Source organism: Crotalus tigris, unplaced genomic scaffold (assembly GCF_016545835.1).
Source record: "Crotalus tigris isolate CLP2741 ecotype Arizona unplaced genomic scaffold, ASM1654583v1 scf7180000017890.1996003, whole genome shotgun sequence".
NCBI lineage: Eukaryota > Metazoa > Chordata > Lepidosauria > Squamata > Viperidae > Crotalus > Crotalus tigris.
In genome coordinates, this window is record NW_024096707.1 from 966,221 (window position 1) to 992,224 (window position 26,004).

Here is a 26,004-nt window from a genome sequence, read left to right on the forward strand (position 1 = left end):
TAGTGAGATCACACCTGGAATACTGCAACCAATTTTGGTCACCATACTATAAAAAAGATGTTGAGACCTTGGAAAAACTTTAGAGAAGAGCAACTAAGATGATCAAAGGCCTGCAGACTAAAATATATGAAGATTGGCAGCAGGACTTGGATTTGGCTAGTCTAAAGAAAAGAAGAAATAGGGGAGACATGACAGAAGTATTCCAGTATTTGAGAGGCTGCCACAAAAAAGAGGCAGAGAGCACCAGAGGGCAAGACAAGAAACAATGGTTGGAAACTGACTAAAAAAAGAAGCAACCTGGAATTAAGGAGAAACTTCCTGACTGTGAGGACAATTTACTAGTGGAACAGCTTGCCTTCAGAAATTGTGGGCCCTCCATCACTGGAACTTTTTAAGAAGAGGCTGGACAGTCACTTGTCTGAGATGGTATAGGTTCTCCTGCTCAAGCAGGGGGCTGAACTAGAAGACCTCCAAAGTCCCTTTCAGCTCTATTCTATTCTATTCTGTTCTGTTCTGTTCTGTTCTGTTCTGTTCTGTTCTGTTCTACTCTACTCTACTCTACTCTACTCTACTCTACTCTACTGGTGAAGGCAGGCATCAGGGATTGTATTCATTTGTCATGTGTGCCAACTAGTAAAATCCTTTCCTAGAAAGCCTGTTGGCTTGCTATAACCTGTTAGATCACACTTATAACCCTGGGACACAATATGATTAGATTTTATTGTTGATCTTTCCTTAGTACAGAGTTATATCAGCATTTTGACAGTAATGGCTTTGTTTAAAGGCTTAGCCCACGTACTTCCTTGCAATGGTCTCCCTACAACTCAGGAAATAACACAACTTATTAAAGATTTTAGATACATGTTCAAACATGTAATCTCAGATTGCTGATTGCAAATTTCTTCTGGGTTTTAGAAGGCTCTCTTTCAATTCTTGAATATTAAAATTAATTTTCTTCCATCATTTGGCATCAAATGGAGAATATGAGAGAATGAACCAAGCATTTCAGCAAAATTTAAGATATTACATCTGTTTTCAACAAAATATTGGACTCGTCTATTGTCACTTGCATAATTTGCCTGTAATTCAGTACGTTCCTCCATCAGCATGTCCTTATTTCAGATGGCTTATACCTTACCTCCTCCCACCCCATTCCTCTCTTGCCCACAAGAACTGCTGCATCTACAGTTCCCACACCTCAGATTTTCTGCAGGAGAGGCAAGGAGCTAATTGTTTCTTTAAAAAATATTTAGATTTGGCAAAAATTGCATACAAGCAAGCCACAGAAACAAACAGAAAAGATAGTGTCAACATTGAAAATGATTGAATGTAGCATCTACACTTTTATCCCTTGTCCAAATTTTCAAGAAGGTGGACTTGAAGTTTATTGGCCATTCATTTGCAATTACAAGCATCAATAAAAATTCATTATTTTCCATCAATCATTCCTTATGTGAATGACACTCCTTCTCCTGCAATTTTGACTAGAACAGATCTACTCTCTCCTATTCCTGGAGGGTGAAGAGAAAGAGTATGATAGAAGCTATTCTGCATTTTAGATTCAATGTTTGGAATACCTAATTCAATAGAAGGACTATCCAGAGTCAGAGAGATATGGGAAAAAGCAACAGATGTGCAAACCCCACAACTTACATACCAATTTCATCAGCAATTGCTCTCCTGAGGGAATGACTAGTTAGCACAGTTTGGGACAACTCATGCAAGATGTTGATTGGCTAGAAAAATCATTATGCTAAACAAACTTTAAAAAAATAAAAGCGAAAGTCAAAAGATAAGATGGCTGAATGGGATTAAAAAGAGTTTACTGCTGTCTTTGAAAGAACTACAGTATGATAGCTACATTCTATTCTAGCTGAAATAGCAAGCATTTCTCTACATAAACCTATACTTCATCCACCAAACTAAAGAAACTATATTTAATCAATCCATACATTTAACAAACTAACTTAAAGAACAAATTCAGTGACCCTCTCGGGAGCTTCCGGTGGCTAGCGACGATGATGGCGGCTACTTTGTAGCCGTCCTCCTGAGACGGTGTCAGATCTGCGGAGCACAGCGTGCATCAGCTGGCCCGTGGCTCGAAATCCCCTTCCCGGGCGAAGGGAAGGGGTAGAGACTACACGAATAGAGGTAGAACCTCTTAACCCCCCCTGGATTTCTTTTTTTTTGGGGGTAGAAAGAGTATTCCCTCGGAGTTCGTGCTTTCTCCGCCTCTCAGCTGTCTTTGTTTCTTCGGAAACAAAGTGAAACGCTGCTACCATCTCCGTGCTTAAAGTTTTCTGGTGAGTGATTTTTAAAGCGGACAGAAATGTTTAAAGGATTTTACTTAGAGTTAGAGATTTATTTTTTTTATTTTTTTTTAGCTTATGCTGATTCTGTTTTCTTTTGTTTTTTTGGGGAGAGTGAGAGTGAAAGTAAAATGGCGTTTTGAAAGTGCTTTTTTTTCCTATTTCCGGAAAGAAAAGACGGACTTAAATGAAATGTATGTTTAGCATTGTTTTTTCTCTCTTTTAAGTTTCTTTTTCTTTTTTCTTTTAAAGTGCTTTGGAAGTTTTTCCTTTTTTTGCACTCTCCCTGGTCTTTTTTTAATTTTAAGGATTTTAGTATTTTTTTTTTTAAGGAGAAGGAAAGAGAGAATAAGATTTTTAAAAAATGGCTTCAAAGAGACAACCAGCTTCTATAGTTTCTAAGGTGGTTTCTTCTCCTGTAATTGCAACTGTACAACAACAACTTAAAGTAACACCACCGGTGCAGCAACCTAAGGCTACACCTCCATCTTCTCCTCCCCCGCCAGGCTTGTCTGCACAAGATATTAAAGATATAATGGGAAATGCTGTGTCTCAAATCAGGGAGGAAATGAAGCAACTTCTTGAACAGAGCAAGTCTGAAAGTAAAGAGGAAATGAAGGAGGAAATGAAGGAGCTTTTAGTGCAGAATAATACTATTCTGAGGCAAGATATAGTTTCAGCTTTATCAGGATTGGCTTCTGTGGTCGTGAAGCTGGATTCCAGAGTGGAAGAAGTTGCAGAGAAAGTAGATTTCCTTGAGTACAAATTCCAAGATATGGAAAAAAAGATGGAAACTTCACAAGATGATATTCTTATGTCTCAGTATAGACAAATGGAATATGCTTTGAGAATCAGGGGTCTTAAAGAAGACATGAATCAAGATCTGATGGAGATGGTGATTAATGATCTAGCTGTTGTTTTGAATACAGATAAAGATGAATTACGTAGAGAAGTAGAAAAAATTTACAGAGTTAACTCTTGGATTGCGAAACAAAAGAATTTGCCAAGAGATGTGGTGATCTATTTTGCCAAGAGGTCTCTGCGTAACGAGATTATACAAGCTTTTTATAACAAGAGGTTTCAGATTGCTGCCCAAGATGTCATCATTTTAAAGGAAATCCCATCTAAAATTTTAAGAAATAGAAAAGATTTTGCTTTTTTAGCTAATGAACTTAAAACAAGATTGATGCCATTCAGATGGGAGATTCCGATGGGTATTGTTTTGAGCCATGCGGGGACACGTTATAGACTTAATACGGTTGCCAAAGCTAAAGAATTTTATAATACGGTCCTGGGAGCAGGCTCATTTTCATCTATGACTCAGAAAGCTTTGGGCGGCAAAGAGGTAGAACAGCAGTCTGAAGGACTAGGTTTGATGGCTGCTGGAAAATTACAGGTGGAATGGCTGCGTCAAACAGAGGTCAAAGAGCAGAGAATGACCCGTGCAGCACATAAACGTAAGGAAAAGGAACAACAGAAGAAAGAAGCTAAAGAATCTTCTCATGAGAGTGCTTCGATGCCGGTGGGAGGAGCAAGACCCAAGAGTTCTGCAACACATTCTTCAGTGGCAGATCTTCAGGCAGTCTTCTCCAGGCTCCTGGTTGAGGGAGATGGCAAAGTTCCTGACCTGGAATGCTAACGGTCTCAATTCCCCGCAGAAAAGAAAGAAAATCTTTCATTATTTAAAGCAACATAATAATGATATTATCTGCTTGCAGGAAACTCATATTTTACTTAAAGATCAAAAATACTTAGCTAATGCTCGCTTGGGATTTTAATTTTGTATCTCCTGCCCCTGGAAAAAAAGGGGGTGTGGTTATTTATGTTAAGCAAAGTCTACCAGCTTGTCTGGTAGAATCAGATCCTCAAGGAAGATATGTTATGATTGAACTTGGCTTATATGGTAAGAAAATACTTATAGTGGGATTGTACGCACCAAACCAGCAACAGGAACAATTTTATAGATTGTTACATCAGAAAATAACTTTGTTGGACTATAGGTCTGTGATATTAATGGGAGATTGGAATGGTGTTTTAGATACACAAAAGGACAAAAAAGGTTCTTCTACTTTTTTTAAACAGGCTAAATTACCTAAAGCCTTTTTTGATTTGAAAGAGGACTGGGAGTTGAGAGACTATTGGCGTGAACGTAACCAAGAGGAAAGAGACTTCACCTTTTTCTCAGATAGACACCAATCTTTTTCAAGGATTGATTTCTTCTTGATTACGACTGACTTATATAATAGAGTGAAGAATGTAAAAAATTTTCCTAGGTCATTGACGGATCATAGTCCAGTCTGGATGGAATTGGCTGCTGAAAAAGAGGAGAGGAGATCTTGGAGGGTGAATGAGAATTTATTTAAACAAGAAAAAAATGTTCAAAAATTAAAGGAATGTTTAAAGGACTATTTTGCTTTAAATATGTATAAGGGAACATCAATGTCAATGGTATGGGATGCAGGTAAAGCTTTTATGCGTGGGATTTTGATAAAAATGAATAATGTTCATAGACAAAAGCAGATTCAGAAACGTAAAGAATTGGAGGAGGAGATTAAATTAAAAGAGAAGTCTTTGATTTCAAACCCTTCAGATGAAAAGGTTAAAGAAGCTATAAAGTTGTTAAAAACACAATTTAATATGTTGATGGCTGACCAAGCCACAACTAACTTAATGTTTATGAAGCAAAACACATTTTGTAATGCTAATAAACCAGGGAGATGGTTGGCCTATCAATTAAGAAAGAAACAGAGACAGAGAATTATAGATAAAATAAATTATAATGGTAAATTGGTTTACCAGAAAGAGCTGATTAAGAAATTTTTCTTGGATTATTATCAGAAATTATATAAGAGCACCAATGTACAAACTTTAGATATAAATAATTATTTAAGTAAGGCTAATTTTCCTAAACTAACAGAAGATCAGAAACAAGAAATTAATGGTTTAATTACTAATGAGGAAATTGTAACATCTATTAAGCAATTAAAATTAGGTAAAGCGCCGGGTACGGATGGCTTGACATCTATTTATTATAAAACCTTAGTAGAAGAGATGACTCAACCTTTATGCGAGCTTTTTAATAATATATTACAGGGTTTAGAGATTCCTCCGTCATGGCGCAGTGCTTTTATATCTTTGATTCCAAAAGAGGATCAAGATCTTACCTTACCAAAGAATTATAGGCCTATATCTCTCTTAAATGTGGATTATAAACAACCAAATCTCTGCAGGGCTGATATTTTTAGACGCTGAAAAAACCTTTGACCAACTGAATTGGCAGTTTATGTTAAGATTAATTAAGGAGATGAATTTTGGAGAAAAAATATCACAAGCTCTAGGTGCTATATATCAAAAACAAACTGCTCAACTTATTGTTAATGGGGTTTGTCAGAGGTTTTTACAATAGAAAAAGGTACAAGACAGGGATGTCCATTATCACCGTTATTGTTTGTTCTAACACTGGAAAATTTTGTTGACCAAAATTCGGGAGTCACAAGAAATAAAAGGAATAGAAGTTAACAAAAAAGAATATAAGTTAAGAGCTTTTGCAGATGATTTGGTGGTTACTCGTCTCAACCTACTTACTCTGTAGTAAAGTTATTACAACTGATTCATCAATATGGATGTGTCTCGGGTTTTAAAATTAATAATAATAAGACCAAAATATTACCTAAAAATATGATTAACCGTGATAAACAGATTTTGGTTAATTTAACAGATTTTGAAGTTGTTCATAAGGTAAAATATTTGGGGGTCAATTTATCTGTTTCTAATGCAAAATTGTATAAGAATAATTATGAAAAGTTGTGGATCAGGGTACAGAAGGATCTGAAGAATTGGGATAAGTTACAGTTATCTCTTATGGGTAGAATTGCAGTGATTAAAATGAGTGTCCTACCAAAATTTCTTTTTTTGTTTCAAATGCTACCTATTTTAAAGAATGAGCTTAACTTAAATGAATGGCAGAAAGGCATTAATAAATTTATTAGGGCAGGGAAGAAACCAAGGGTAAAGCTTAAAATTATGCAAGATTTCCGTGAGAGAGGTGGACTCAAGGTACCGAATTTGAAATTATGCTATGATGCTGTGGTTTTAACATTGATTAGTGATTGGGTAAATTTAACAAATGTAGACATACTCCATCTGGAGGGTTGGGATTTACTTTTTGGATGGCATGCCTACTTAATTTTTAATAAAAAAGTGGATCGAGCTTTTATTTTTACTAGCGTTTTTTCATTGATGTTTTGAATAGATGGAATTAAATTGTCCAAAGGGAAAACTAAATGACTATTATGGGATGCAAAGCAACCCACTGCAAATGGAAAACATTAAATTCTTGTTAAAAGTCACAGAATTGTTTTTGCCATAGAAACTACAAGTTTTTATGAATCTGAGAACACTTGCTTTGCTTATAATTTATAGTATTCAAATGTTTCAATTTTTTGAACTTTAAAATGAAAAATTCTGACTCAATAACAGGTTTGGCTTTCAATAATACTCTTTTAGTTCTTTAAGTAACATATTTGGATACAAGCCATTTGTTTTTAACAATTTCTTTTACAATCATACTGCTGTTTCTTAACAGAATTATCTTGAAAAGTAGATCTCAAAATGCTCTACAAGCATTTTGTATCCATAATCAATCATGTCTTTGTGTGTTATATGCAAACATAGAGGCTAAGGGTTGTCACAACATGATGTTATCAGAATGGAAAGATGGCTATTTTGTTTTTTGAAGTAACACAATTGGTTTACAGAAGCACCAGTTAAGGGAGTATTTTGCTTCTTAAAACTCTATCCCAAAACACGAAAATCTATTCCCTTTGGAAGTACATTTCTGTGGATAACCTGAACTCTGTATTTTTTGTGCATTTTTATTTTATTTTAGCACATAATTAAAAGTGCAACCAAGCAAAAAATAAAAGAATGTTAAGATTTACAAGCGGTCCAAAACAGCAAGATTTTTCAATCATTAGATTAGTACTATATATAAGATAATGTTGCTATATAATCATTTAATTATTTTTAAAGGAAGATCAATAATACTTAGCAAAGACAACTTACATGATAAAAACCCTCAATTACAATAAGCAATAGGAGTTTCTGTCTAAATTTACTCTTATAATGAATCAGGCAAAAATCTAATATTTTAAATCCTTGTATTAAGGAAAATCCAAATTTAGGATGTTGTACAAGTCCATTTGTGGAATTATACATAAAAGTAGTTTCTAGATTAAATTCTTCATGAGGCTTGTTTGTTAAAGATGAAGTTATTTTTGTAATCACATATTATAAGGATTTCTTTACTTAGGGTTTGGAGGAAGTATTATAAGAGTGATTTTAAAATACCCTTATGGGCCATACCTTGGCATGCGATAGAGGGGATAAAGAGAGGAGTTAAAATGGATAGGGTTTCTTATACACAATTACTTAAATGGGATGGTCAGAGCTGGCAGTTAAAATCTTTGGAAGACTTAGCACATGAAAATATTACCTATTCATGGTTTCAATACAGACAAATAGTGGACAGATGGAAGATGGATTGTAATGTGGGCTGGCTTAGAGAAGATGAAAATCTTTTTAAACAAGTAAAGGATCAAAAACAAACTCACATTAAGAGGGTTTATGGGGTTGTAGTGGAATTGGATTCAGAATCTGAATTAATTAAAGACTGTATGATTAAATGGGCACAAAATTTTGGTGAGCCAATCCCACTGGATACCTGGGAAATTATCTGGGTGAGAAATGTTAAATTTACACAAGCCCAGAACTTAAGGGAGAATTTTTATAAGATGTTTTATAGATGGCACCTTGATCCACAAAAAATGTCTCTTATGTACCCTGACTTACAGCCTAAGTGTTGGAGATGTGGCTGTTTGGACGCCACTTATTATCATATCTGGTGGTCGTGTAAAAATATAAAAGCTTTTTGGATTAAGATATGGTGGAATATTCAAAGAATTTTTAGAAGGAGGGTAAAATTTACTCCGCAATTATTTTTGTTAGGTATTGTTACTGATTGTGATGCTAAGGAGGTTATATTAATGTTAAATTTGATTACAGCCGCAAGGCTGTTAGTAGGGCAATATTGGAAGAAGGAATCTTTGCCTACCTTGCAAGAGTGGTTTTTTAAAGTTTCTTATCTGGCAGAAATGGCAAAGATTTCGACTTTTTTAAAGGGGCAATCGCAAGAGAAATTTCTTGCTGTATGGGAAAAATGGATAAATTTTATACAACATAAATTGGATATAAAAAAATATTATTTAGCCTTTTTGTAACTTGTATATAATTTTTGATATTTTATAGATTGTTTTCTCTTTTTTTTCTTTTTCCTATTTCTTTTTCTCTTTCTTTCTTTTTTCTTTTTTTCTCTTTTTAAGTATTTTTTTTCCTTAACGTTTATGTCATATATATTTTATTATTAACTATTTTATAAGTTGTAAAAATTTGTTTAGGTTTCTTAAAATTTTAATTAAGCCTATATTCAACTCTGGGAAGCTCGGGGGGGGGGATGGAGGGGGTGGTTTGGGAGGGGTTGGGTGAGGGTTGTTTTGTTTTGTTTTTCTTGTTTGTTGTTGTCTTTTTGTTGTTATTTGTAAAAACTTTTAAAAATTTTCAATAAAAAAAAGAACAAATTCAGTAATATACACAAAATTGACCCAAACAGAAATCTGAAAGTCTAAGTCTATTTACAAAGCATAGCATAATTAAGTTTTTTTTGAGAAATTTTTTGAATCCATAATATAAATGAAACCAAATCAATATTATTCATAATAGCACGTGCAGTATTTCATCAGAGCTGAAGTGTTATTACAGTAACCCTCATTCCTATAATAAATCTGCAGCAAGCAGGACCAGAAAGAGTGACCACTACCAAAAATGTTTGGTTACATAAAGGGTTTCATAATTATAAAAACTGGATTCTTTGGGTTTCTGTGTCCAGTACTGATTGACTAAAACACATTTAACATACTAATACCCGTATTTTCCGGCATATAAAACGACTTTCTAAGCATGCAAATCGTCTCCGAAGCCGGGGGTTGTCTTATAGGCTGAGTCGTCTTATACGCCGGAAAATACAGTAGTTTCCGGTGTATAAGACGACTTTCTAAGCATGCAAATCGTCTTCGAAGTCAGGGGTCACCTTATACGCCGAGTCATCATATACACTGGAAAATATGGTACATATAAATTATGATGAATTTAAAATTAATACAAATACATTGGAATTCTCAAATGGATTTAAATCTAGACAGGATGGAAAGGAGTCCAATTGTCTCTTTCTTTCTGATAATCTCACCAATCATACCAATTCCTAAATTTATGATATTAAAACATTATGCATAATCAGTGTCACGTTTTCTTAAATCTTTAATAATTTTTTCCTACTTACCAGAAGGTTGTATAAATGTAATTCTTTCTGAACTATGACGACATACATTTTGTATATTATCTAGGGTTGCCTCCAAATCTGTAGTCAAATATCTTTTTTGCTCAGTCAATTCTTGCAGCTTATGCTCTACAAAAAATCATATTTATTGTACATAAACATAATTAAGTTCATAAACATAATCATTAATATTATCTAGATTAATAATTTTTAATGATTAACTTCTGTCTAATATGTATGGAGCCACTTCCAAAATAGAATGAAATCCTATATTCCCAAAACATTCATCCTTTCACAATTGGTTAAATTCCTCTGCACTTCATACAATGCATAATGGATATTAAAATTATGAAATGGTTTTGGCAAGATAGAAACACTTTCTATATTCTTAGAAATGTAATGTTGATTATCGGATTATAATGCTGCTGTGCCAAGAAAGTCAACAGAATTATGGATAAATTCCTATGCTCGATCTCCCACAGGATTATTTTTGAACAAGTGCATATATTAAAATTAAGCTGCTGAGTTTAAATCTAATCTTAAATAAAAAATTCCCTGATACTGGTTCTCTATGCTCTGCTTTCTATATGGCCAAGTTATTTTAACTTCTTTGCAGTTGAACAATTTTTCTGACACAAGTGTAATACATAGGATTTTCTATTACAATAAGCAAATACTTCCTGTGCTTATAGCACTGTAAATTTGGGTTAGCAAACACAAATAACTACCTTTACAACTAAGAATGGGCACACCATTAGCACATTGATTGAAGAAAATAGTCCTTCGCAACCTAATGATTTCTAGATTAATCTGTGAGCATTTTGCAGGCATTCCTGAAATTGTTTTTCACTTGGTATAAAATGAATGTATAATAGTAGAAAAGGGGCGTTGTCTTACCTGAATGCCTTTTCTCAGCACAGAGATGGAGAATCCACCAATGGGTTTAGACTGTATGCCCAATCAGATCAAGTCAGCCAAAGTTGCCACGCCCGTCCTGGACCATAGAAATCCCAGTCTTGACACGAGCGTAGTCATTGACTGACAGCAAGACGTTGTGGCTCTCAAAACTAAAAAACTAACCCTAGGCCTAGATGACCTACAAGGGTGGGAGTGGATTCTCCATTTCCGTGCTGAGAAAAAGTGTTCAGGTAAGACAACTCCCCTTCTCCAGCACTGGAGATGGAGAATCCACCAATGGGACATACCAAAGCCTACTGTCCCTGAAGGTGGGAAACAGACTGGTCCGGTGTGGCACTTTGATGAATAACCTATTGGAGAATCCTCCTATTAAAGGAAGACTCCACGGAGGCAAACCTATCAATCTTGCAGTCCAAATAAAAGACTTCCTCAATGGATGCCTGGGTAGCCCAGGCCGCTGAAGTAGCTGCACTCTGTGTGGAGTGGGCAGTTACCCGTCTTGGAACCGGCAATGACTTGACTTGATACACTCCGGCAATGCATGCTCTAATCCACCTACCAATTGTGGAAAAGGAAACCTTCCAACGTCTGGAGGAAGAGTGGAAAGATATAAAGAGGGCTTCTGATTTGCGGAATTCCGCTGTTCGTGAAATATAGTATCAAAGTGCTCTATGGACATCCAAACTATGCCATTGCCGTTCCAGAGCGTGCGATGGGTTGGGGCAAAAATCCGGCAGCACTATCTCCTGTGATCTATGGAATAGAGAGTTGACTTTCGGGACGAAGGTAGGGTCGAGTCGGAGGATCACTCGATCCCGGTGGAAAACGCACAAGTCATCCCGGATCGAGAGCGCTGCCAATTCGAAGATGCGTCGTGCTGAGGTGATTGCCACCAAGAATGCCACCTTGTGGGACAGGTAGTAAACGTTGCACATTCTTAGGGGCTCAAAGAGTGACTTAGTAAGAGCCCGGAGGACCCATGGTAGCTCCCACAAAGGGTACCTCTGCACAGTAGGGGGTCTGGTGTTAGTGGCCCCTTTAATGAATGAGCGGATTAAGGGGTGATGACCCAATGTTCCCGCTGAGTCACATGTGAGGACCGTGGAAAGCGCAGCAATCTGTCTATGCAATGTGTTTGGCGCCAAGCCCCTCTCTAGACCGTCTAGCAAGTAGTCCAAGATATGGGGAATTGTGAGTTCCAAGAGCGACAACTGTCGGGCGGAGCACCATAATCGGAAGTTCTTCCACGTGGCCTTGTAAATGCAGTTTGTGGAAGGGTGGCGGGAGGCCTGGATTACTGTGATGACCCCTGGCGAGCAAAGCTCCCCTGTTAAGATTGAGTGCTCAAGTACCAGTCGGCTAACTGGAGCCATGGGGGTCCGAATGAAGAATAACCCCTTGGCTGAGAGAGACCCGTTCCAGAGGGATCCGCCAAGGATCTGAAAGGGATAGGCTCATCAGATCAGTGAACCAATGTCTCCTTGGCCAATAAGGGGCCACCAGGAGTATCTCCGCTCACCCCCAAAGGAGCTTGTGTGTTACCGCCGGGAGAAGAGGTAGAGGGGGGAAAGCGTAAAGCAGACCCTGTGGCCATGGGCTCCAAAGAGCATTTGTCTGTTCTGCCCCTACAGATGGGAACCTGGAAAAGAAGCGAGTCAGTTGGGCATTGGACAAGGACACGAAGAGGTCCACAAGTGGAAGGCCGAAACGGTGACAAATTTCTTTGAAGACCCTCGGATGGAGGCGCCATTCCGAGTGATCTACCATTGTCCTGCTCAGCAAATTGGCCTGGGTGTTTGCTTCCCCCGAAATATGATAGGCCTTGATGGAGGCCAGATTGTGTTCTGCCCAGGATCCCACTAAGAGAGACTCGGTCAATAGAGTCCGAGAGCGGGTATCCTCTTGATGGTTTATGTGAGCCTTGGCTGCCACATTGTCCGTAAGGACCAGTATGTGGCGGCATGTCACCTGATTGTGAAAGTGACGAAGCCCTAGGTGGATGGCTCGTAGTTCGAGCCAATTTATGTTGTGCCAGAGGTCTGAGTTGGACCAACGGCCCTGTGCCCACTGCGACTGAAGGTGTGCTCCCCAGCCGAACAGGCTGGCGTCGGTCGTGAGTACTATTCGGTTCGGCTCCTTGAAGTATGACCCTCTGAGCATGGCTGGCGATAGCCACCACATGAGGGAGCGCAACACCTGTTGTGGTAGTCTTACCCTTTGTTGGGATGCACTGAGGTTCCACCTCTGGAAGGGGAGCATGAACCATTGTAGTTCCCTGGAGTGGAGCCTGGACCACGGGACGATTGCTATGGCTGAGATCATCTTCCTAACAATTGGAAGAGCCTGGCCAACGTTACTGACCGACCCCTGCGTATTTGAAGGACTGAGTCCCTTATGCTGTCCCGGCGTTCTTGTGATAGGTACACCCAGCACTCCACTATGTCTATGATGGCCCCGAGGTGTAATAGCCTTGTTGTGGGGACCAAGTGGCTCTTGGGAAAGTTTACCGAGAACCTGTGGTCCTGGAGCAGCTTTACCACCCATTCGAGTTCCGACACGGCGGACCGGGTAGACGATGACTGGATTAATATGTCGTCCAGATAGCATTGGACTCTGACTGGTATCATCCTTAAATGAGCTGCCAGAACCACCAGGATCTTGGTAAACACCCTGGGAGCTGATGATAGGCCAAATGGGAGCGCTCTGTACTGGAAGTGGCATCCCTTGTATGCAAACCGTAGAAACCAGCGGTGGGCCAGAGAGATAGGGATATGAAAGTATGCCTCCGTGAGGTCGATAGACGTCAGGAAGTCCCCTTTTCTTACGCTTCCCAAGATGGAGCAGAGCGTTTGCATCTTGAATTTGTGGTATGCAAGATGAAAATTCAAGCCTTTGAGATCTAGAATGGCTCTCCATCCCCCGGACGCCTTGGGAACAACGAAGAGGATGGAGTAAAATCCCTGACCTCTCTGGTCCAGTGGTACCGGTTCTATGGCTCGTATGTGCAATAAATGTTGAATGGCTTCAGTATCAGCCTTTTCTTTGTTCGGTTTCAGGGATATGGGCAAGAGAGGAACCGATTTGGTGGGTTGAGACAAATTCCAGGGAAAGACTGTGATGGACGGTGTTGAGTACCCACACGTCTGTGGTGGTGGCCTCCCACTGGTGGGCAAATAGAGATAGTCTGCCCCCTATGGGAGGTACTGATGGGGAGTCACCTGGAGCATCGGAATGGCCTGCTGTTCCCTTGAAAGGGCTGCTTGCCCTGCAATTGTTACCTGGATCTAGGAGCTTGCCTATCAGCCTGTCTCTCCTGCCTATCTTGTCTGGCCTGAAAAGGTTGGAAGGGCTGAGTGTAACTGTATCTAGCTCCAGCACGAAAGGACTGCCTCCTTGGATAATAACTGGAGCGTTTGTCCGATCTTTTGAGTAGACGATTAAGGACCCTGCGTTTGTCCTTGTTCTCAGATAAGTAGGGATTTAGCTCGTCCCCAAATAACTTACCTCCCTGATATGGAGCAGCCATCAGCTTCCACTTAGACTTAGCATCGGTTTGCCAATGTTTCAACCAAAGCATCCAGCAACCAGTGATACTGGACGCCATAGCTCTGGACGAAAACCTGGCGGCCTGGAGGGTTGCATCTGATGCATACTCAGTGGCCGCCACCATCTTACTAAGGTCCTGGTGTGTGCGGATATCCTCTGCTGGAATCCGGGCTTGAAGTTACCGGATCCAGCAGAGTGCGGCCCTATTGAAAAATGAGGCGGAGGTTGCGGCCCTGATCGCCCATGCGGCCGCTTGGTGTGTTCTGCGGTAAGTGGACTCGCACTTGCAGTCCTCAGCCTTAAGGGCTTCTGAAAAATCCCCGGAGATTGCGGTGGCCGATACTAGGGACCCTAAGGGCTCGTCCACACCCGGTATCTCCAGAGCCTCCTCCAGACCCTGGCCACATTGTACAGCCTTTTGTCAGTGTTACCTGGGAGGGGAAGAAAAGCAGGAGAAGCCCATTGTTTCTGGATCGCATTCAGGAATAAAGAAGGGCAGGGGATGCAGTGTTGAGCCACGACTGGCTCGACTAAGTTCGGGTCTACCTTTGAGTCTGGGGGAACGGGAGTCGTTGTTGATGAAGATCCCGGCCCAAGATGGGCGGTGGATGTGGCCTTATGTAGCAAGGTGACAAAGAAAGAAGGGTTAAAGAGGCCGCTGAATGAAGGAGCCTCTGGAGGATTTTCTTCCTCTTCAGACGTTTGAACCTCCTGCTCTGTGGCAGGTTGGTTGAGGTAAGAATCCTCAGAAACTGATGACCCAGATGGATGTCTAAGAGCCAAACCTGCACGTCTGTCCTGGGCAAGATCAAGTCAAGACTGGGATCTCTATGGTCCAGGACGGGCGTGGCAACTATGGCTGACTTGATGTGATTGGGCAGGAATACAGTGTAAACCCATTGGTGGATTATCCATCTCCAGTGCTGGAGAAACTAATGGCAATAAAATATTTTCATCCCAAGCACCTGTTTAACTATCCAATTCTAAATATGCACGTGTTTAGTTACAAGTAATGTCTCCACTTCCATAATTTTATTTAAAGTAAGAATGTTTTAATAAATGAAATAGGAAAGTTATAAGGACCCTGTTAGGCTAACTCTGACAGGAAACATTTATTGTGGCCCCAAGTTTTACCCACTGCCCTTTTACACCTGAGAATCGGACCCTGACAGGATATAGGCATTTCTTGCTTTGAATCACTTTTCAGGAGACCCCCAGATACTTTGAAAGGCTTAGATCCACTTTCCTTTAGCTTAGAAGGAGAAAACGTGGTTTTGTCTGAGGTTTCCCATCTAGACAGACATCTTCGAGGGCTGTGGAAGCAGAGCACATTAATGCAGACACTGCCCCTGGAAGAAGCCCTCCACTCATTTGAGCCAGGAAACTGCGTGTGGATTTGATCTTTCACATGGAAATCTAAACTGCAACATAAATGGAATGGGCCCTTCCAAGTCTTGTTAACCAGACATCTGTAAAGATTGGGGGGAAAGTCTTTTGAATCAACTGGTCCCACCTAAAACTGGAAGCAACCAACCCCAGCATCAAACAGAACCTGACAACAAAGGTCCCGCCCATCAAACTCAAACTCAGAAACTGACGAGTGGGAACTAAAGACTCTCTTCAAGACCCATGAGAATAATGGAGAATGGACAAATGGGGGGAGGGTTAAAACTCTTCTTGAACCTTTTACTCCTTTACTCTGTAATTAGTCCAATAGACAGACTTATAGACAGACATCTACTCCCAAATAGGAAAATGTCTAGGAATACTTAGCTCGACAAATTCTGAAAACAATTGATTTTTGTCTCGTGAGAGGAAAATCCATTAAGGACATCTTGACAACCTGCCTCATAGGAATTGCCAGACATCTACACACCATGCAGAACTACACTATGTTCAAAAACTTCCACTTCACCACCACATACTCACTATTTTCAATTGAAGACCCAGCATAGAAACAAAGATAAAACAATGTTCACAATGGAAAATGATCCTCCCTCAAGGAGCCCACCTGCCACAACCTGTCAAATGCAGCCCTGATCTTAAGTGCAACCACACTGAAGATATTCTCTTCACCTTCATTCACATAAAACTTCCTCTGGATGGGTTTTGCTGCAAACATACTGGTACACCCCAGATAACTCCACAGGGGGACCTTGTGTCCTCAGGCAATTAACCATCCTCTTGTCCTCCCTCAGGAAGCAACCAACTCCTAATGCCAGACTGCGACTCACAAACAGCCTTATTTAACCAGGTGAAATATATCGCACTTGCTGTTTCCCTCATAGTTGCCCCTGAGCTAGCTGTTCATAATTCAAAAAATATTAACCGCCTCACCTGTGCATTAGCTAAAAGTCTTAATACAATGTCCCAAGCCCTAGAAGCGCTATATTGGGAGCTTAGACAAGTTCACAAAGCATCTTTGATTATTTAGTGCTAAGACACAACCACAATTGTGAGGAGTTTTGAGATATGTGTTACTTTACCTTGTCCAAAAACTCCCAGTTCATAGAAGACAATATTAAGGATTTCAAAGAATTAGTGAAAAACAGCAGATACAAAAAAGGGCTGTTTATCTGACTTTCACTGGCTAAAAGCCTTTTTCCTAGGAGCTATCTCCATAATTGCCATAGGGATCCTTTTTTGTTGCCTCTTTCAGCGCTTCCACTCATGCCTCAATAAGGTTTTTTCTCCTCGCAAACCGCCTAACTGAAACCCCAATCAGATTTCCAGATAAACAAAAAATACAAGATCTATTCAGATGAACCATATGTTGTGCAATATAAACTACATACATACATACATACATACATACATACATACATACATACATATATGGCAGAAAGGGGGCAGGTGTAAAAGGAATCTCCCCCCCCCCCCCAGGAATAGAAGATTCTCCCTCCATCAAGAATAATCTTCCAAAGAATAGAAAAGAAATCTCCCATAAGAATAAGAAAGGAAGCCTTCCTAACTACCGCCAGTCTAGCCTAAGGAAACTATATTTCCATTCATAAAATACAGCACTGCCATTCATGAAACCAGACTCTCATTCAGAAATATACAGTGTAACAAGCAATCTCCAAAAGACAAAGCCAACAACACAATGAACCACACCTGACTAAAAACAAATTAAAAAAACAAAACACCCATATCATACTTCCCTACCTCCTCAAGGGACAATCACGGAATCATACCCCACAACAAAAAGGAACATCAACAACAGTTAAAATATTATATCCAGTCACAATGACACAGAAGAAGCATATACACACACATCAACATGCTTTAAAAAGGACTCAGAAATCATATTAAAAAATTGACTAGATTACAATCTATTTGCTAGCTACCCCCAACAACAAACTCTACTGTTGTTGTTGGGATATAAATGGACCTCTTTCCTAAAGCAAATAAGATACCTCACATCTTATTTGCCCACATTTTCTCCCAGATCAAAAGAAAGAGGACCCAACATCATTTGTGTCCCAAAGAACATAACTGAGTTTTCTTGCTAAAACCTGGTTTTCATTTTTTCTTTAAAAAGCAATGAAACTTTGTGACAATATTCCATGGACTAATAGATACATTGTTTCTGGCTCATAATGATGAATTCTTCAGCAGTCAAAAATTGAGTCACAGCACTGTAGACATTTGTTTGTAAGTAGCAATTCAACTCTTTCTGACAGCCATTCTTAGCAATAGAAAGAGCAGGCACTAAAGAATACATCAAAGTATATAATACTGCCATCAAGTGGTGACTTCTAATATTGGAAGCATTACTTTTTAATTCAAGCTTCATTTGTATTTAAGAGATCACAACAAACATACCAATGATGCTGCCTAGTTGGGTAGCCTCAAGCTCGTGAATTTCATGTAGCTGTTTCTGATTAGAATCTAGTGCTTCCAGTAACTGCTTCTTCTTCTCAGACAGTTCACGCAATTCATGTACCTCCTTTTCTGAAATTAGAAACTTTATAAGCAACCCCTCCAGTAATATGTTTAAGCTGCTTGCTTTTACACTGTTTAAATTTTACACTGTTTAAATTTTACACTGTTTAAATATATATATATATATATATATATATATATATATATATATATATATATATATATATATATATATATATATAGGTTTTTAGGTTTTGCTAACAAAGAATAAAGAGAGAATGGTATAGCTATTTCGGGTTCCTTTAACCCTCATCAGCCAAACTTACTCTTCTGAGATTCGAACCTGGGCTATCTGCATGTTAGGCAGATGTTATAACCTCTAAGCCACGGGTTCTCTCCCACTTTGTTAGCTACCAGGAGAGAGACAGGGGGAGGAGATTTTTACCTTGAATGAACACCCTGTCAGCCCAGATATGGGAGAAAGAAATCTTCTTTCTTTTCTTTTCTTTTGCCTGTATCAGCTCAATCTAGAGCCATCCACAAGCAGCAGTCACTAACTGCGACATCATTTTACATTTTTAGGTTTTTAGGTTTTGCTAACAAAGAATAAAGAGAGAATGGTATAGCTATTTCGGGTTCCTTTAACCCTCATCAGCCAAACTTACTCTTCTGAGATTCGAACCTGGGCTATCTGCATGTTAGGCAGATGTTATAACCTCTAAGCCACGGGTTCTCTCCCACTTTGTTAGCTACCAGGAGAGAGACAGGGGGAGGAACAACCTCTAATAGTGCCAAAATTGAATACCTAAAAGACATTTAGGGTACAGAAACTTAATCTGAATATTTCAGAAGACAAGTTGATATAGAAACTTTTCTCTATAAAGTCACCAGAAGATGCACAATATGCAGAAAATTTTCTCCCTGATTATTGGAAACTATGGAATGGAACACCCATAACAGAAGCATAATTTTTTTTTTTTTTCAGAATTAGAGACTGAAAGTATAAATGTAAAGGTGGGCAGAGATGGAATCTTTTTATATTGGATAATGCAAGTAAGCTGATCCAAAGAGAAAGATGAATATCTATGCTTCTTTAAAAAGCACAGAAAAGTCAAATATTTTAAGGTAAGTTTTGAACTCAAAATATGAATAAAACCATATGTAAATTATTCTTAGTTATTTGCACAGCGTTTTTTACATTACCACGTTGTAAAAAAGATGCTGAGACTCTAGAAAGAGTACAGAGAAGAGCAACAAAGATGATTAGGGGACTGGAGGCTAAAACATATAAGGAATGGTTGCTTGAATTGAGTATGTCTAGTTTAACAAAGAGAAGGATGAGGGGGGGACATGATAGCAGTGTTCCAATATCTCAGGGGTTGCCACAAAGAGGGAGTCAAGCTATTCTCCAAGGCGCCTGAAGGCAGGACAAGAAGCAACGGGTGGAAACTGATCAAGGAGAGAAGCAACCTAGAACTAAGGAGAAACTTCCTGACAGTTAGAACAACTAACCAGTGGAACAACCTTCCTCCAGAAGTGGTGAATGCTCCAACACTTAAGAAGAGACTGGACAGCCATTTGTCCAAAATGGTATAGGGTTTCTTGCCTGAGCAGGAGGTTGGACTCAGTGACCTCCAAGGTCCTTTCCAACATCATCATCATCATCATCATCATCATCATCATCATCATCATCATCATCATTATTATTATTATTATTATTATTATTATTATTATTATTATTATGCTGTCAGGCTATATAAATGGTATCAGAAAGAATGACCGTAATGAAATAAATGGTCTGTAAGATTAAATAGTTTATTATACTAAAAATCAAAGAGGCTTCCATGGGGTCCAGTACTGACACAAGTTCTGTTAAAATACTCATAAATATAAATGGCGGTGAATATGAAAATTTAAAAAATGATAATGCATATACCCTGGAATTGTCAAATGTATTTGATTAGGAAGATGGAACGGAGAGAACTCCAACTGTTCTCACTCTTATAGCTCACTAATTCCATTGATTACTAGATTTAAAATATGAAAACAATATATATAATTATTGCATATTTTTCTAAAATTCCTAGTAATATTTTTTATTTTTTATTTACCAGAAGGTAGTATAAATGTACTAGTTTCTGAAGTCTGACGACATATATTTTGTATACCATCTAGAGTTGCTTTCAGTTCTGTGGTCACCTTTTTTCTTTGCTCAGTTAACTCCTGCAGCTTATTTGCTAAAAAAATCAATAATAAAATATTAAGTATATGTATAAAAATAATTAAGATCATTATTATTATTTAGATTTCAAAAACATACTTGTTAGCTTATATTAATATTTCTGGTATCATTTCCCAAGTGGAATGAATCCTGTCTCCCCAAAATTTCTACCCAATCATTAAGTGATTAAATTATGCAACATTTCATACATCCCAGAATGAATATTAAAATTTAAAAGGGGGTTGGGAGGATATTGCTTCTGCCCATATCAGGATTATAATCCATCTTGATTATGCGATCATAATGCTGCTATGCTGAGAATGCCAGCAAAACTAAATATGTGTTCCTATGCACCTCTCTCCTTAAAATAATACATATAACAGAAATAAAGCTGCAAAGTTCAGATTAGAATTCAGATTAAAAATTCTCTGATCCAAGCTCCTCTGATTTCTATAACATCAGTTGAATGTAAAATCAGCTATTTTACAATTGAACAAGTTTTCTTATACATTAAACCCATCTTTGATTAAACATGATTTTATAGATAAATATTCAAGTGTAAGAAACAGCAGCTCAAATACCAGTGATATCGCTTGGTTGAATAGCTGCAAGTTCCTGAACTTCTTCTCTCTCTCTCCAATTAGATTCCAACATTTCAAGTAACTGTCCCTTCTTTTTAGATAGTTTGTGTAAATCATACAATTCCTTTTCTGCAAACAGAAATTTTCTTAATATAATTTAAAGTTTATTTTTTATTCCCCACTTTTTAATTGCTTGCAAAAACGAAGAAAACTCCTTGATTATGCTTACTGTGAATATGAGAAATGCACTTAAAATGAACATGTTTGAGTATCTAAGGCCACCTAGGGAGCAGAAATGCTTGAATATTTCTTACTCTTTTACTTCTCTACCTACCAGAAGGTTGTATAAATGTACTTCTTTCTGCAGGTCGATGACATATATCTTGTATGCCATCTAGTGTTGCCTCCAGATCTATGGTCAATTGTCTTCTTTGCTCAGTTAATTCCTGTAACATATGCTCTATAAAAATCCATAATAAAATATTACTTAACATAAAAATAGTTACAATATGTTCCACATATTCATCTTTAATATTATCTAAATTTTGACGTCTCAATTATTAGTATGTGTCTAGAATTTTTGATGTCACTTCCAAATAGTAATAAATTCACATCTTCCCCATTCACAAGATTAAAGAGAGCATTTCCTATACTACAGAATGGATATTAACATTATTAAATAGTTTTGACAGGATGGGGGTTTTGCCTGTATTCTCAGGAATGTAATCTACTTTATTACAAGATTTTAACTCTGATGTACTGAGAAGGTCAGCTTTCCAAATATATATTGGTATTTAAATATTTAAAAAAACCACAGCATACAGACCATTGACACTGCCAGGTTGGGCAGCTGCAAGTTCTTGAATTTCTTGTAGCTCTTTCTGATTAGATTCCAGTGATTCCAGTAACTGTTCCTTTAGTTTGGATAGTTCATGCAATTCTTCTAATTCCTTTTCTGCAAATAGCAGAATAAGTCTTAATAAGAAGTACTAGGACATTAATTTTAAGATTCTGACCTGGCTGCAATGATATTCAGACTTACTGTAATTGTTTCCCCTACCCCTCCTCTCCCTCCAAAGAAGTAGGAAAGAACATTTTTACTTTTTTCTCAGATTTATATTTTGCAAAACTGCTCAGACAATTAATTACTCTTCCAGTTTTTTTCTCAATGAACTGAACTGAAATGTAAATTTAACTGTTTTGCTGGCACTAGGCAAGACTGAACTGAAAAGTAAAAAAAAGAAATATTGTAGGACAAAGGAAAACAAATCTAATCTATATTAAAAGTAACAGTTAAATGTTTCCCTGTCCCTGTCTGACTCTAGAAGGGCATGGTACTCATTTCTGTTTCTTAGCCAAGGGAACCAGTGCTGTCAAAAGACATTTTCTGTGGTCATGTGGCCAGCATGGTTATATGCCACAGGCACACAAAACATTACATGCTTTCAAACTGCTAGATAGGCAGGAGCTGCGGCAGGAATGAATGCTTATTCTGTTGGGTTGTACTTGGGTCTCAACCCAGTCTGCCAGCTGACTATCTCAGTGAAGTTAACCACTGAGCCATCACATTCAGCAATTGAAGATTTTATTATTTGTTTGTTTGTAAAAAAATAGTAATTGAACTTTGCTGTTAGAGGAAGATCAGCTTAAAACTCGATCAATCAGTAAGCAGATAGATACTGCCTAAAGTATCAGAATGACCATCTACCAAACTAAAGTTTACCAAAATAAACATGACTCTGCTTATATTTTCTATTGAGGGACTATCCTAAAAAATAACAGAATAACAGAGTTGGAAGAAACCATAGAAGTCTTACTGTCCAATGCCCTGCTCAAGCAGGAAATCTTATACCATTCCAGATAAGGAATAGCCAACACTCCAGTAAACAGGCTTAGGATACAGGAGGATCTGGACAGACTTGAACACTGGGCGCTATCTAACAAAATGAAATTCAATGGTGAAAAAAGTAAGGTTCTACATTTAGGCAAGAAAAACCAAATGTACAGGTATAGTATAGGGGGTAGCTTGCTCAACAGTAGTAACTGCGAGAGGGCTCTCAGAGTCCTAGTGGACAATCACTTAGATATAAGCCAGCAGTGTGCTGCAGCTGCCAAAAAAGCCAACACAGTGCTAGGCTGCATTAACAGAGGGATAGAATCAAGATCACGTATCACTTTACAATGCCTTGGTAAGGCCACACTTGGAATACTGCATCCAGTTTTGGTCACCACGATGTAAAAAAGATGTTGAGATTCTAGAAAGAGTGCAAGAAGAGCAACAAAAATGATCAGGGGACTGGAGGCTAAAACATATAAAGAATGGTTGCTGGAATTGGGTATGTCTAGTTTAATGAAGAGAGGGATGAGGGGGGGACATGATAGCAGTGTTCCAATATCTCAGGGACTGCCACAAAGAAGAGGGAGTCAACCTATTCTCAAAAGCCCCTGAAGGCAGGAAAAGAAGCAACAGATGGAAATTAATCAAGGGGAGAAGCAACCTAGAACTAAGGAGAAACTTCCTGACAGTTAGAACAATTAACCAGTGGAACAACCTGCCTCCAGAAGCGGTAAATGCTCCAACACTGGAAGTTTTTAAGAAGAGACTGGACAGCCATTTGTCCGAAATGGTATAGGGTTTCCTGCCTGAGCAGGGGGTTGAGCTAGATGACCTCCAAGGTACTTTTCAACTTTACTATTATTATTATTATCATTATTATTATTAAGTGGTTGTCCAATCTCTGCACTTGTATGGTAGAAAAGTGAGATATCTGATAACAACATATTTTTATGAAAGATTATTTTGTTGCAATGAATCCCTTTTTAAACTGTAAGTCTTACTTGTAGTTTACAGACTGTTTAGAAATTTAAAAATGGTTTAAAATTTAATAAAATTTAATAAAATCTCATTATAACTGTTTCAAGATAGTAAAATACAATTTCAAGAAATAAAACTGGACATTTTCAGAGCAACCAAAGTAGGCAAAGTTTTAAAATCTAGTTGATTTAATTTTATATTAGCTGTTGAAGATTAGTATTCCCTTAACACTAATAGTTACTTTTGGTTTAACAAGAGAAATAGCAAAAAAAGATGGGGTGGCATTGAAATACATTAAGAGCAGGCTGTAACAATTGATGTAGAATAAGTATGTGCAAAATAAAAGCAATAACTGATTATAATAATCTTAGCATCTGTCCAAGTACCACATTTAAGACGCAGAAGAAATATTTTCAAGAGAAGAAGGGAATTGATTTAGTTAAATGTACAGAAGTTGCTGTTCCAAAGTATCATCATTCCAAATATGGCATAAATGTTTGTTGTACAGTTGAGTAATATGAAAATTTCAATTTCCAAATTCCAAAGATTGGAGTTTGGAAAAAATGGTAAATTAGTTGCATACATTTATTTCCCTGAATATATGAGTTTATGGATTATACAGTTTTAAAGTTATATTTGTGAATTTTTCATTTGTTCTCAGCAAGAGCTCTAATAGCAATAGTTCTTTGTGTACATCTGATATACTTACCTTGAAGTCTGCTTTCAACTGTAAGTCCTGGAGCGTGAGACCATGCCCTTTGGATATTCTGCAGATTTTGCTCTAAATGCTGAGCCACTTCATTTCTTAATTCAGTTAATTCTTTTATTTTTAAATCTGTGAAAACAGATACTTTCTCCTACATTTTGCATTGATTGTGTTGGAAAATATTAATTTTGAACTAAATAGCATTTTTATGTATCTAATCATTTATTTTAAAAAATAAATTACCTGAATACTATGTAATAAAGATACAGGTAGTCCTTACCTAACAATCCTATTTGGCACTGGCAACTCTGCCACTAAGTAAAGTAGTTGCTATGTGTGAAAGCACATGATTACAACTGTGCTTTCTGACTGGAAAGAGACAAGGCTATCTCAATGTCCCATATTCAGCTTTTCTTTGCATTTTAACCATTCACCCACCCTTTAGAATGCTTACGTGACAGCTTCTTGTTTTGTACATATAAAAAGCAATATGATCACGCTGCACTTGCAGTCAAGGGTAGGAACTATAGATATGTTACACAAAAAAGCTTCCACTACTCTCTTGAAATCACTTTCCCTCCAATCTCTCTGCCAGAGAAAAAACTAACTGACTTCTGTAGGCAATCTCTCCTTTATTTGTTTATTATATGACACATTCACATATTTCAGTAAAAAGAATATACAAACATATATCTAAATTACAAATATAAATTTTACTTCATTTATTGCAGCATGCTAGAAAGAATATGATCTGTCTCACAAAGGGGCAAAATTCCACAGCCTTAGTACTTCTGACTATTTGAATGCTTGCTATGGAATTAATGAAAAACACTGAGAATAAAGAGAGTCATACTGACATTGCTTCATCTTTCATTTGCACTTCATATCTTTGTTTTCATTTCTACTGGTCTTATAATTATTTTTATGTAGAGACTATACTTACCAGCAATAATGCTTGGTTGGGTAGCTGCAAGAGCCTCAGCTTCTTCTAGTCCCTTTACATTTGATTTCAAAATTGCAAGCAAAGATTGGTTTTCTTTTGCCAGTTTATCAAGCTTCTTCTCTACAAAATAAGAAATACTTTAAAACAAGGCTTTTTAACCAGTGGTACACATACCACTGGTGGTACGTCAGCACATGGCAGGTGGTACATGCACAACGTTGAAAAGCACTGTAAAAAAAGTGTAAAAGTGGATGAAGTGAAGCTGCAGCAGTGCCGCACAGGCTTGTGGGAAAATTAATTGGAGCTGCGTGAAATGTTGCCTGGGTTCTGCTGAGAGCCCAGGATCAGTGCACGCATCTCCAACTGATTGGCGGCGGCCTTGGGGGTGGCAGGCAGCCCCACGCAGTCTTCAGGCGGAGATTCAACTGCAGCTGCGTGAGATGTTGCCTGGGTCCTGCTGAGAGCCCAGGATCAGTGCACACAGCTACAGCCGATCGGTACTTCCAGTGCACCCGGAAGAGAAAAGGAGGAGGGGGAGAGAGAGGAAAGGCTATAAAAGGAGCAGGTTTTGGCAGGAGAGGTAGAGAAAAAAGACAACAGGGAGAAAGAGAAGGGGACAGCAAAAGAGAGACGGAGAAGCACAGCCTTGAGAGCAGTAAGCTGAAGGTGCACTGAAAAGGAAAGAGAGAA

At 38.2% G+C, this 26,004-nt stretch overlaps 1 protein-coding gene across 13 annotated transcripts in view; it reads right to left on the reverse strand.

Moving 5' to 3' along the window:
- The window catches only part of CCDC7 (coiled-coil domain containing 7), a 325,715-nt gene that overhangs the window by 156,125 nt on the left and 143,586 nt on the right, over window positions 1–26,004 (reverse strand). For all 13 annotated transcript variants that reach the window (XM_039344077.1, XM_039344074.1, XM_039344070.1 and 10 more), the window contains 8 exons: window positions 25,315–25,434; window positions 24,375–24,500; window positions 21,677–21,805; window positions 21,185–21,310; window positions 20,851–20,979; window positions 20,160–20,285; window positions 17,989–18,117; window positions 9,703–9,828 (listed from right to left, as the gene is read on the reverse strand). In XM_039344077.1, coding sequence (XP_039200011.1) covers window positions 9,703–9,828; window positions 17,989–18,117; window positions 20,160–20,285; window positions 20,851–20,979; window positions 21,185–21,310; window positions 21,677–21,805; window positions 24,375–24,500; window positions 25,315–25,434 — 1,011 coding nt within the window. The remainder of the gene's footprint in view (window positions 1–9,702; window positions 9,829–17,988; window positions 18,118–20,159; window positions 20,286–20,850; window positions 20,980–21,184; window positions 21,311–21,676; window positions 21,806–24,374; window positions 24,501–25,314; window positions 25,435–26,004) is intronic.